General features: G+C 41.0%; 1 protein-coding gene across 4 annotated transcripts in view; it reads right to left on the bottom strand.

Annotated features, from left to right (window-relative positions):
• Positions 1-929: 929 nt before the first annotated feature.
• AAGAB (alpha and gamma adaptin binding protein) overlaps positions 930-13,869 on the bottom strand; it is a 52,733-nt gene continuing 39,793 nt past the window's right edge. For 2 of the 4 annotated variants that reach the window (XM_023558365.2, XM_023558366.2), the window contains exons 6-10: positions 9,445-9,527; positions 8,407-8,506; positions 4,194-4,298; positions 3,682-3,731; positions 930-2,879 (exon numbers count right to left, since the gene is read on the bottom strand). In XM_023558365.2, coding sequence (XP_023414133.1) covers positions 2,802-2,879; positions 3,682-3,731; positions 4,194-4,298; positions 8,407-8,506; positions 9,445-9,527 — 416 coding nt within the window. In that variant the 3' untranslated portion in view covers positions 930-2,801. The remainder of the gene's footprint in view (positions 2,880-3,681; positions 3,732-4,193; positions 4,299-8,406; positions 8,507-9,444; positions 9,528-13,869) is intronic. The other 2 variants (XM_003418378.3, XM_064267374.1) reach the window with 2 other exon arrangements.

The following is a 13,869-nucleotide window of genomic DNA, read 5'->3' as shown; positions in this document are numbered from 1 at the left end:
TAAGAGTTTGGCCCAAGGTGATGGGAATTTGACAAACCACAGCAAAAATGTTTGTCCACACCTCTCGACAGTGGGAACATGAAATGGGCCATATATCACATTTCACATGTTACAAGAAGTTTGCAGGAATGGCCTGACATGCTCTATGGTCCTTGAACCACATCCCATATTACTCAGCCATCTAAGTCTAGCTTCCCTGAATCTCTAACTTCTCTGAATCAGACGTGGCCAAGTTCTATAAATAGAGAGCAAGCAAACTGGTTCTGTCAATCTCCCCATACTCTGGCAGGATGGCATATTTTAAAAGTATAAAAATATCTATGTCTTCATCATTCTAAAATTATTACATAACACATGATTTTCTCAGAAGAAAAAAAATTTTTATTCTGTCTCTCCCTACCTCTCAACACTTAACTATCCTCAAACTTTGTGCTCATTGCCATCAAACTATCAAATATGAACCATACTGCCCAACCAACATTAAGGGCCGACTATGTGCCAGACACTGTGTTAAAACACATAGACAGATATTAAAGAAAAAAAAGCTGAGTCTCTTATTTTAAATCCCAGCTGGATGGTCCATAATAACTTGCGGTGCCATGTACAAAGGTCAGCTCAGAGAGACTGCACTTTACCACAGTATTAGCTCATGATCACTCTTCTTACCATGGGCCTTTAGGAGATACCATTGGGTACCTTTATCCCACATGTGCCCAAGAAGTGGCCAATCTCCCCTGACAGCTGAGGTCTTGAGAAAGCAGGCTGATGGCATACCTGTGTGTGGTAGATTCCAAAATGTAAGTGTGACAAACCCTTAACTATTCAGAATTTATGCCTATTCCAGTGAAGGGTATTAGGGTTTCTCTGACTCACACCTCCCACTAAAAAAAAAAAAAAAAAAAAAATCATAATAATACACATTAGCAGACTTTATACATAAATCACATTTTAATCTCCTGGCTTTGTTAAATCGACAAAATCAAATTCACAGCTTTTTCTAGTCTGTTTCCCTAACCATGTGGCCTGACATATTTTCTAAAACCTTTCATGTTTTAAGAAAAACATGTTCCATCTTTCCTCTTGCAATCCCAGAGCCAACTTTCCTCACATCTCCAATCAATGGCTAATGCAGTCATCGTAAAGAAATACTGATGCAATGGTGGTGAACTAGAGTCTTCCAGATCATAAGAATGATCAATAAAGAAGAAAAAAAGTTCACCAAGTAAGATAGCTTCCAATGTCCCCAGGAATGCCTCTTTCCGAATGTTCCCATCACTGGCACTTCTCCTCCCTATGGTGGCCCCGGCCAGGCATTGCACATTCCATTCCTCTGCCATCTACTTCTGGTTTGCAGGGCTTATATGATGGTGCTCGGAGCAGATATGGAACTTGGTTCTCTTGTAACAGCCTGTCATTCTTCTACACACTAGCCTAGAACCTATTCTCACCATGTGTGCCAGCACCATCCGCTGCTCTGGTGCTGGTGTAGAGTCAGGGCACTCACTACCACAGAGAAAGGTAATGACCTGCATTGAAAAAGGGTCTGCAACAACAGAAATTAGGGTTTTAACTTGTGCTTTCCACTCTTCCTCTGGGAACCTTCCCTTTGGTGATCAGTTCCCCTGGGACTGAGCCACTCAACATGACCTTGTCCTCTCAAAGGATAAAGAACAAAGGTGTTCCCTCACAGCTGCAGTCCTGAGGGCACAGAGGAGCCACGAAGCTCTGGAAGTAAACCAGGTGCTCCAGAATTCATTACCTAATAGTTCACGTCCTTCTTCACCTCTCAGTCCTTAGTGTCACTATTTTGGCAGTGTTCCCTGTTAGCTTTCAAAGAGAAAGAGGGAGAATTGTGCCTTGTTTTCAGGGTATAAAGACTGAACACAGCTCTGACATCTCAAGTAGCAGGGGAGACCACTAAGGTTTAAGCCCTCTAAGAGTTTCTTCATGAGGATGCCAACACAAAAATCTCAGTGTGCAATTTCATACCGTTTCTCTGGACCACAGGGGGATCCCTGAAGGTTCTGTCTCTCTCTCAAAAACACACACACCATAAAAACTCAGTGGAAGAGTTTATCGCCAGAGTAGGAAACCTTTGCCTCATTTACTGTAGTCTAAAAATTCACACTGGCTTTTCAGTACTTTCTATCATGAGCTCCTAACTTTACAAATGAAAAGCCCAGAAGCATATTTTAGAGACTAACACGAGGGCCACTGTCTTTGGCCCCACCTATACTAGAGCACAAATCAAACCTGCAGCTGCCTCCTTTCGAAAGCATCATAGCTCAGAGCAACACTTCTTGACAGGAGTAAAGCAATGGTGTAGCAATAAGGCGACAGTGTAGCAGTAAAGCGACAGTGTAGCCAGGGAATCCACAAGGTTCAGGAAGGATGACATAGTTCCAGGTCCATGATAACCAAGTCTGGATGCAGGGAATGCTATTTAAAAGGTCGACTAGAAATGGCTTGGCAATCTTCTTCCCCTTCTTTCACCTGGACAAACTACATAGACTTCTAAGCCTCATTTCACCTCCATTCCTAAAACAAAACGTCATTTAAAAAACTCTCACACCTCACTGTCATTATACTCCTCACTCCCTTGTAATACACCGAGGGAGAAAAGATTTCTCCTTAAAGCCCTACTAAAAATTAAAATTAAGGGAGCCCTATAAATAACTCAGGTGGCCAACATGATGGGAATTTCAGCAAAATATAACCAGGTTGAGTAGGAAAGTATCCCCTTAACTCAGGTAAAAAGTTATATATAGCATTTTGGCTAGTCAAACCCCAGTACAAATAATTTAGTTTTCTTCATCAGATGAAAGGCCTTCAATTTCATCTCTGTCTCCCCCAATTGCCATCCAGAATGCTTTAGCCACCTGTGGAGAGAAGCATGCAACAAGTTTTATATAATAGCTAAATTTTAGCCCTTGCCACATGCCATACTTTGAACTGATTCAGACAGACCTAATATTCTACACTTTACCCCTTGCCCTCCAGCCCTCGATAATCCTTGTTGACCCAGCACTTCCACTTGTAAGACCTTATCTAAGGATAGAATCAGAGATGTATGCTAAGAGGGTACATAAAAAAACTGCCCATACCAAACAAGCCCGTTACCGTTGACTCCGACTCACTGCAGCCCCATAGGACAGAGCAGGACCACAGGGTTTCCAAGGCTATAATCTTAACGGAAGCAGACTGCCACATCTTTCTCCCATGGAGCAGCTAGCAGGTTCAAACTGCCAACCTTTCGGTTGGCAGCTGACCACTTTAATCGCTGCACCACCAGGGCTCCTTATTTATAGAAGCAAAAATTGCACACGGCCTAACTGTCCAAAAGAGATGTGGATAAATAATGACAACTTCATACAATGGAATAAAGAACAGGTGTTGCATTGGTAATTAAAAAAAAAAAAAAACTCAAGTTTTTCTGCCCAACGGTTAGAAAATCGAAGATCCCCTGAGTCTAAACAAAAGCTCCATGCCACTCAACATACATTTGAAAAATCTTGGTTTGACTGCAATGACCATATTACTATTGTATAAATATTTAATCAGTTGTAAGTTAATATCCAACGGAAAGTGCACACGAAGACCCTTTCGAAGCAAACATCTGTGCTGTATAATGGCACAGGACCTTTGGTAGATACCCAATAAATACCTGACTGATTGTCTCACCTTCTCTGCATGCAACTTTCTTTGCTCGTGAGGAAGCGTCGCAGCCTTGTCTAGGGGGAAAATATATCTTAAGAAATTTGTCTAATAGTACAGGAGAGTCTGGAATGTATGGATGTTCTAATGCTAGAAGATGGAAGGTGGGTTTCAAAGACATGTTTATGGTGTAGTCATTATGGCTATTAGGAAGTTGAAGTCTTCCAAATTTTCCAGATGGTAATGATGTGAGTAAATTGGTAGGGCTCTTACTGATTCCATGTTAATGAGACACACTGAAAGAAACAGCGAATGGCAAGAGAAGAAGGAAAAGAAAGAGGAAAGAGAATGAAGAAGAAAGCTTTTTCCAGAGAATTTTTACCAACAGAGGACGGTACAGTCCCCCAGGTAACTAAGTTTCTCAAGACAGCTAAGGCCAGAGCATGGGATCCAAACCGGTAGTTACAAAATGAAACTTTACTATATAAAAGAGAGGAGCATTGATAAGGGAACATGATAGATACAGTGGAGCAGATTACCTTTCATTTCTTTTAACTTTGAAAACAGTCTTTCAAAATTCTCCAAGTCTCCTCTTCCTGTAGTAAGACTGGCTAATTCTTGAATATCCAGATCTAACATGGGATCTGAAAGAAGGATTTGTCACATTATTCGTCACACATTATTTATGTATGTGCTAAACACACAAAATCTTAAGGCAATCAATACCAGCATTAATGAAAGTCACCACTGAATGAGTTCTTAATGCGTATCAGCTTTAAAGCTCGCGGTGTTTCAACGTGCCTGGCTTCTACGGATCCTCACAAATGAACAGTAGCTTTCACTTATTTTGTCCTTACGACACTGCAAATGAGATAAGGAATACTATGGCTATTTGAGAGATGAGAAACATAATGGTCAAAGATGAACGTCACAGCTGTACATGTGTAGCTGGATTCACTCAGGTGTTTCCAACTCTGAAGGCCAGACTCTTTCCTTTAAGGAACACTGATTCCATGATAAATGATTAAAATGCATACAATATTTTACTGTGCAACAAATGTTTTCACATCTAATACTGAGAACGAACATATATAAGGTGGTTAGGACAGGTATCATCTGTACTTTATAGAGAGAGGAATCATCCCAAAAGACAGCTATTCAGAGCAAAAGCTGATTTAAATCCACATTTTCTTACCACGAATCTTTTACTATTTCTACCTCAGCATACTGCCTCTTTATCAGTTTGTTTCTAATCAGAATTGTTACTCATTCTCCACTCCAGGCCCACTGCCTCTAGGACGTCTTTCCTGCCCATCCCAGTTCACAGAGGTCTCCTTCCTTAGAATTCTTCCCACATTTAAACAGTTTATAGAACTGTCTTGACACATGAGTATGCTACTCTGTATTCTAATATTTCTCACCACTACTATTATAAATATTTCTACAGTAAGAGAGTTTCCTTTGCACCATCGCCACTAAGTGCTTTAAAACTTACATGGTTCCATTTCATCTTTGCAACAGACCTGTCAGGAAAGATTCGCTACCCCTCTTTTACAGAAGAAGATACCAAGGCCCACAGAGGTGAAATAATTTACTCCAGGTCATATCGCCACTAGTGGTAGAGCCAAGATCTGAACCTAGCTGTACAGGGCTTGAAAGCCCATAACCTGAACCTTTACACTACAAGTCCTGTCACTACATTTAGACTGTTAAGCTCCTTGACGTCAAGGATGATGACATAATTCTTTGCATCTACCACAAAGATGTTAAAAAATTTGATGTTAAAAATACACTTTGGTTAATAAATTTGCTTTAGTTCAACGGACATGTCATGCAGGCAGTTAGCATATAACATTTGTGATTTATCTGTGTATAGACTGTAACTGAGTTGTGGACGTGAAGAGAATCACTTAGTACTTCAACGGAGACACAGAAGAGGACTTTACACGGAGCTGTGACGAATGGCAATATTTAAGGCTGGGTACAGGAGGGTAATCTACCAAAGAAGGAATAACCAGAGATGCTGGATGAAAGCCAGGAGACGCTGTGCTGGATGAGTCAAGAAAATGCAATGTTTAAATTAGAGAATGATCTGTAATGCTGAATGCTGCTGAGAGGTCAAGTAAGATGAAGACTGGAAAATATCTGTCAGATGCAGAGGCATGGAGGTCACTGGCGGCCTTAGTGAAGAGCTGTTTTAGTGGCATAATGGGGACAAAAGCCAGATGGGAGTGAGATGGGGAGTGAATGGGAGGCAAGGAATGGAAATCAGTGTAGTTAAGAGATAAAGGGGGAGATGTGGAGTTTTTATTGGTTTGTTTTTGCTTTAACTTGTTATTTTGAAATAATTTTTGTCTTACCAAAAAAAGGAAAAAAAAGTTGCAAAAAATAGTATAGAGTGTTCCCACATACCCTTTACCCCCCTTCTTCTAGTGTTCACATCTTATATAACCACAATAATAAACATCAAGAAATTAATGTTGGTACAATGCTATTAGTAAACCACAGACTTTATTCAGACTTCATTGGTTTTTCCGCTAATGTCCCTTTCCTGTCCCAGGATCCAATCCAGGATCCCACACAGCATTTGGCTGTCAAATCTGCTTAGTTCTCGTCCAGTGTGTGATAGTCTTTTACGACCTTGACAGTTTTGAAGAGTACTGGTCAGTTATTTTCTATAATGTCCCTCGATTTGGGTTTTTCTGATGTTTTCTTATGATTAGATTGAGACTATGATTTTTGGCAGGATTACCACAGAAGTGACGCGCCCTTCTCAGTGCATCACGTCAGAAGGTGATGTCCATGTCTTACTACTGGTGAGGTTAACCTCAATCATTTGGATAAGGCAGTGTCTGCCAGGTTTCTCCAGTGTAAAATTACTATTTTTTCCTTTGTAATAACTAACTACTCTGGGGGAGATACTTTTAGACTGTGCAAATATTCCGCTTCTCCTCAAAATTTTGCCGACTAATTTTAGCAACCCCATCAGCGGCTCTTGCTGCAACATTACTGTGGTGTTTGCCTAATGGTGGCTTTCTATTTCCCTCATTCCTTCTACGTTATTAACTGGAATTCTTCTGCAAGGAAGGGCTGCCTTTCTCTCCCACTTATTCATGTATTCAACTATTTATTTATATAAGTATGGGCTCATGGTTATTTATTTTATTGTAAGGATTATAATCCAATATTAGTGTAATTAATCTTTTTAGTCAAACTGTTCCAGCTTTTGCCACTGGGAGTTCTTTCGGCTTGGTTCCGGCACCCTTTCAACAAGTCACCGTTCATTTTTAAATACTTCCTTACTTTCTGGCATCATGAGATGCTCCAGATTCATCTTGCACTTTCCTCCCCCAGAGCTGGAATAAACTACTTCCCCAAGGAGTCCTAGTTCCTTTTATCGAACAAGGGTATTTAAAAGCCAAGATCTGAGTGCTTGGTGTGCCCGATGCTACCAGCATGCTGTTGCTCTAGCCCCTTCTCAGCGGATAGAACCAGAAAATATATGTATCTATAAAAACACATGCATACACATATATCTATATTTATTTTCCATTGTTCTACCTGTAGGACTATTTAAAAATCCATAAACTCATGCTAACGCCTTCTAGTACAATCCAGTACCACAGGATTCATCCCAGCCTTTCCCCTGTTACTCCTTTCTCTGACACTAAGCAACCTGGCTCTCATTATCTACAATGTATTTTTTTAAACCTTATATATACATAAAGTAATTTTAGAATTATTAACTCATACCCCCTTGAGAAAAAATTTATTAAGTACAGTTCAATATTTGTGTTCATTTTTTTTTTTTTTTTTAGGTCTTTAGCCTTATAGCATCCAGTCAGAATAGTGTTTTCCAAAGTTATTTAGGTTAGTTCTTCTGTTCTCCACCCCCTTCCGTGTGGTTAATCGTTTGTTTTAATGGTAGAGACCTTAGCAGGTTTAGAAGTCAATAGGAAGGATCCAGTTGAGAGGACAAGGTTGAATACGCTAGAGAGAGAAGAGATTACTAGTAATTTTTTCTTCTTTATGTGTTACTATAATCAATAACTTGAGTTTTCTATACATATTTTACAATTAGAAAAAAGACAGCTTTAAAATTTTATCACTCCTACACATGGGCCCTCTGAGGTGTAAAGGGAAAGCAGGGATATCAGTAGTTCCCCAAGAAAATAACATTTATAGTTACTGTCAACTAAGTTCTTTGGCTTTTTGGCTTTTGGACAGCAGACTGGATTCCAGTTCTAATTCCTGGACCTTCTTGCTAGATGCCCTTGGACAAGTTATTCAACTGCTCTGGGCTTCAACTTCCTCTCTGTAAAATAACCTCTCTGCCAAACTTTGTTATCAAATGAAAAAGTGGATATAAAAGAGTTTTAAAAGGATGTAAAAGAGCTACAAATATAAAGTTGTGTTATTCTTATCACCATCAGTACTGCCTATTGTTAACTACTATGAAAAAACTGTTGTACAGTGAAATACAACGCAGTGTCACCACCTGCTTATCTTAGCCAAGGTGATCTGAATCAAGACCCTGCTAAGAGCATCAGAGAGAAAATTGTGCCCGTGTAGTTGTTATATATTCGTCCTTTTTCCGCTAGCCATCCGCAAGGCTCACATTCATTTTGAGTACACCATCAATCTTCCTCTTTTCTCCACGTGTAAAGTCAATTTCCCCTTCAATGACTGATGCTCAGATACCTTTTCCAAGTTTCACAGAGCTGTCTCTCCGTACCTAAAGAAGGAACTTACCCACAATGCTATCAACCTGGGCTTCTGCTGTGTTAGATGCACTGCCCTCATGATCCAAGAGGGATTCAGCCCTATCTCCTGCTGGCAAATGGGGCTGCTGCTGAGGAAAACACACACAGGCAGTAATTTAGTAATAGGCTGTTTCAGAGCTGTATCCAAAAAAAGCTCACACTTTCACTCCTTGGTTGGCTGTAGCGAAGGTATAATAGGAGCTAGAGGCAAGGAGAGATGGAAAAAGGATCAACATCGCATTAAAAACTAAAAACCTAAAAATTCAGTAACCCAGGAGTTGTTTTCCCCAATGGAAAAACTAGAAAGTCTTACAATTTTTCTATGGACTATTAGAACTATCTGTTTGCTTTACATCCATGTTGTATTCAAAACGTGAAAATGTACACAATCCTAACTGAAACTGCTCCGAGACTGATGAAAAGATCCCTTGAAAGACAACATAACCAAAAAAACCATCAAACCTGTCGCTGTCGAGTCGATTTTGACTCACACCAACCCTGTAGGACAGAGTAGAGCTGCCCCATGGCACTGTATAATTTCCTCTTGGTTCTAGCACACTGCCAAGGCAAGCTTGGACCAAAGTCCTTCATGACAGGGGACTGAAAGCTTAACGAGGGCAGGGGACTGAAAGCTTAATGAGGGCAGGGACCTTGCGCCACATTTGAGTACAGAGGCTGGTACACAGAAGATACTTAAAAAAAAAAAAAAATCAACTTTTATTTTATACTTAAGATCTGGCAGCATGTTTATGCCTCAAGGAAATCCCAGCATATTTTTTAAAAGCACTCTAGCAAAAAAATATGTTAACAGCCCAAAACACAAACATCTGAAAGGGGCTGAGCTAGCCTTCTCTCAACAAGTGCCAGGCACAATAGGGCTGTTTTAGATCCTCCTTTTATCCATTTTTAATATTCTTTGCTGCCCCTTAAATGGAAAGAAAAAAAAAGGACAAATGATGTAAAGGTTCATAATGACAAGGAGAAATTAAAGCCAAAGAGGAGAAAAGAGCTAAGAAAAAATGTTTACCTCTGAGCAACAGTTCTCTGCTGACCCAACGGTATGGTTGGCTCCAGCCAATGAGCTCAGAAGGCTAAAACCTTGGTTCCTATCTGAAAAGGAAAAAGACGATCACTGAAAATTTTCATTCACCTCTTAAACTGTTAAAATGACTGTGATGATGAAACAATGGCTATTTCCTCACTAACTACTAAAAAAAAGTTACTATCAATTACCATAAGCTCTCAATTCTGAATAATAAAAAAGTAAAATTACAGGTCAAATATGGTGGCAAGACCCTGATACAACCACAACAAAACAAATGGCTACTTTTTTTTAAAGAGTGGTTCTGTTTTTTTTTTTCCCTGAAGATTAACAGCACTGATGTTTTGATAGCCACTTAAGGAACCCTGGTGGCGCACTGGTTAAATACTCAGCTGCTAATCGAGAGGCTGGCAGTTAGAACCCACCAGCCACTCCTCAGGAGAAAGATGTGACAGTTTGCCTCCATAAAGATCTACAGCCTTGGAAACCCTACGAGACAGTTCCACTCTGTGCTGTAGGGTTACCATGAGTCGGAATCGATTCAACAGCAATGGGTTTGGGTTTATGCGCTAATATTCCCATGTTTTAAACTATCAAAGACATTTTAAAAAATGGATGTGAAGACATTAAAAAACCCAAACCCGTTGCCATCGAGTCAATTTCAACTCATAGTGACCCTATAGTATAGAGTAGAACTGCCCCACAGGGTTTCCAAGGAATGGCTGGTGGATTCGAACTGCTAACCTTTTGGTTAGCAATCGAGCTCTTAACCACTGTGCCACTAGGGCTCCTACGGCATTATTACCAAGTAAAAAGGAACATGCATGCTTTGTGAAATAAAGCTCAAATTTTGATATAAATGGGCCATTTACAGGTCAGACTCCGAATACTTTAGATGCTTGTATTTAGAGTACAAATCTAAAGCAGAACATCTAGAAGTGATGAAAGTATAAGCACCATCCCTGAGCCAGTAGTGGTCCCCATCATGACCTGGAGCACTTATTAAAATGACCCCAGTATTCAAAGGGCCCTACGTCAGACTCATTGCATTAGAATTTCTAGAACAGTCGTTAAGGAATTTGAAGTTGTGGCAAGTACTCCAGGAGACTTTAGGATCAGAGAAGTTTGAAAAACATAGAGTAGAACATGAAACCCATAGTCCGATGGTCTAACAGCATAGATGTCAAAGAACTTCTCTCTCAAAAGACAACTTTCTCCCACCTCAGCTCTGCTCTCCCCATCTCTTCCCTGACCCATTCTTATTTCTTTCTCTAAACCACCTACAAACTTCCTATATCCTTTCTCCTAACTGGTAAAACCTATTGTCAGATACTTGGGTGGATACAGAGGTATCAAGGAAAGAGAAACGTTGGCAGTTTCCCTCCTCTTTGCTTTCACTTGGGGAGATTTGCCTTCTAAACTGAGATGAAGCCCTAACTGTGGAAAGGTGAGCATTAGCCTGCAGCCTTTTTGTCCCTGACCTCTCAATCCAGGCAGTACCCCAGCCTACCTAGGGCACGCCACCATCAGCCCAGTGCCTGTGCTTTTAGCACCACAAGGGCACTGGGCAGCACTAAGAGCCTGCTGCTTTCCTCCTGCTTCTTCCGCTCCATCCGCAACCTCAGCACTGGCAGCATGACCAGAGCTGTGCATGCACTCCTGGGCCTCCGTGCACCCCTTCCTCCAACTCACTCATTCTGGATGAACCTCCAGGCCAAATGCCTGGGGTGTGCCCACTGCACAACAGGGCACTAAGCGGTCATCGAGGTAGCACGGGGAGGCTCAGAGGGCTGAGAGACACAGGTCGATTCTGCCTCCTACACTGACAAGACTGTTTCACTGAGCCTCAGTGTGTTAACTCAAATGTCAACATACCAAAAAACCTGTTGTCATCCAGTCTATTCCAACTCATAGCAACCCTACAGGTCAGAGCAGAACTGCCCCATAGTTTCCAGGGAGCACCTGGTGGAGCTGAACCGACCTTCTGGTTAGCAGCCGTAACTCTTAACTACTACGCCACCAGGGTTTCCAATGTCAATACAGTCCTTTCTTTTGGCAATTGATATTAAGGCAGTTGATGCAGTTATGCAACAAACCCCAAACCAAGCCCACTGCTGTCAAGTCCATTTTGACTTATAGAGTAGAACTGCCCCACAGGGTTTCCAGTTTACAGAAGCAGACTGCCACGTCTTCCTCCTGCGGAGTGGCTGGTGGGTTCAAACCACCAACCCTTCTGTGAGCAGCACGGCACTTTACCCACTGTGCCATCAGGGCTCCTCAATAGACAGTGATTTTACATGGCATGAGCATACATGAGAACTCTTACGATATACTTTAGGCTGTCTGTACAAAGGCGTTATCTGAGTATTAGCAGCAGATGGAGAAGAGCCCTCACTTCTATTACTGTAAATAATAGGCTTTGGGGAATTTTCAAATCCAATTCACAAACCTCACCATACTCCAATTCCATGGCTTATTTTTTTCCTCCGTTAGGTGTTACCCAAATTGGGCAGGCCAGACTCGATTCATGAAGAACAATGCAATACAATGTCAGTTTATGCATATTTTTAGACCAAAATAGTTTACTGAAAATGTCCCATTCTTTTCAGTTGCTGCCCACAAGTGGGGAACAGGATGTATCTCTTGACTTTTTGTTCCATACTCTAAGAGGTTTCTAAGGCCGTAAATCTTTACAGAAGCAGGCTATCACATCTTACTCCTGCGAAGCAGCTGGTGGGTTCGAACCACTGACCTTCCAGTTAGCAGCCGAGCGCTTAACCACTGCACCACCAGGGCTCCATGTCCTCATTTTATAGGTCAGAAAATTGCAGCACAGAGTGATTGATTTGTCCAAGATCACACAAGAAGGCAGAGCAAGAATGAAATTCAGGTTTTCTGGCCACTAGCTGAGTTCTCTTTCTACCATTCTGACATTTCTCATAATTTTATCCATTATTAGAATGAGATATTAAATCTTAAAAAATCTCTTTGAACAGGAAATCTCTTTGAGCATGGAACAAAAAGTCAAGAGATACAAAAGCGTTAAGGTATACGGTGCCGGAGCCAAGTCTAGCTCTCACTGCTAACCTCTGTCCAGCCTTCATTAATCATCTAACAATTAATTGGGATAGGTACTTTTATTTTCCTCTTTTACAGAATAGATAAAAACTCAAAAGAGATGAAATAACTTGTCCAAAGTCACACAGCTGAAACTAGAACTCCAAGTGTCTCTGATTCTAAATTACACGCTCTTTCCATTATGCCAAGAGGAAACATGTAAAGATTGAGACTGTCAATGCTTGATGTATGAATAGTGGGTATGACACAAACTTGGGGCAAGTGCAAAAAGATGTTTCTATTCATATATAGTTTTCTTTTGTTAGTAATCTTTCGTTACGTCCCTATATTAGACTGTGATTTTAATTGAACTAAGCTGAACAGGTCCAAACTGAATAGTTTAATCACGTACTGCTTTAACGCCACTCATTAACTGATCCCAGTCCAGCCCCATAGCTCTTGGAGGCACTGGTCATTGCTACTTGCAGATAGGTAATTAGGCCTCAATGTCCCTTCAGTGGAAACCTTGGTGGCGTAGTGGTTAAGAGCTACGGCTGCTAACCCAAAGGTCAGCAGTTTGAATTCACCAGGCACTCCTTGGAAACCCTATGGGGCAGCTCTACTCTGTCCTAGAGGGTCACTATGAGTCGGAATTGACTCAGTGGCAATGGGTTTTGGGTTTGGGTCTCTTCAATGTCCCTCAAGTACATATAGACCAGGGTTTCTAAACTACAGCACTACTGACATTTGGGGCTGGACAATTCTTTGTTGTGAGGAGCTGTCTTGTGCATTTAAAGATATTTAGTAGCCTCTGCCCACCAAATATCTATACCTGTTGCCATTGAATCGATTCCAACTCATAGCCACCCTATAGAACAGAGTAGAACTCCCCCATAGGGTCTAGCGAGCGGTTGGTGGATTTGAACTGCTGACCTTTTGGTTAACAGCCGAGCTCTGCCACATGTGCCCTAGGGGGCAAAGTCGTCACCGTTGTGAATCACTGACACAGATCTACTGATTAGGATAGGAACATTTTTGGTTAAAATTTTCAGATTTTTAGTCATTTCTTAAGAAGATTTTTAATAAAGAATAAAAACACTTAAAAGGTTTAATTTTACCTCCTGTCAGGATTAGAACTATCTCCCTACTTGGGAAATTTCTTTGTACAATCTTAACTCGTAGTTACCTTTCTCTGAGTGCCATGTGCCTTTGTTCTTCCTCTTCAGTTAGTCTTTCAAAGAATATGCTAGTATAATATTTGTCCTGAGTGTATCTCCATCCTCAACTATATGATACGCTCCTTGCAGTCAGGGACAATAGTTAATGGCTCTTCCATACTCCACAGCTCCCAGC

Source organism: Loxodonta africana, chromosome 13, assembly GCF_030014295.1.
Source record: "Loxodonta africana isolate mLoxAfr1 chromosome 13, mLoxAfr1.hap2, whole genome shotgun sequence".
Taxonomy (NCBI): Eukaryota; Metazoa; Chordata; class Mammalia; order Proboscidea; family Elephantidae; genus Loxodonta; species Loxodonta africana.
This window is presented reverse-complemented; position numbering and strand designations above follow the sequence as displayed.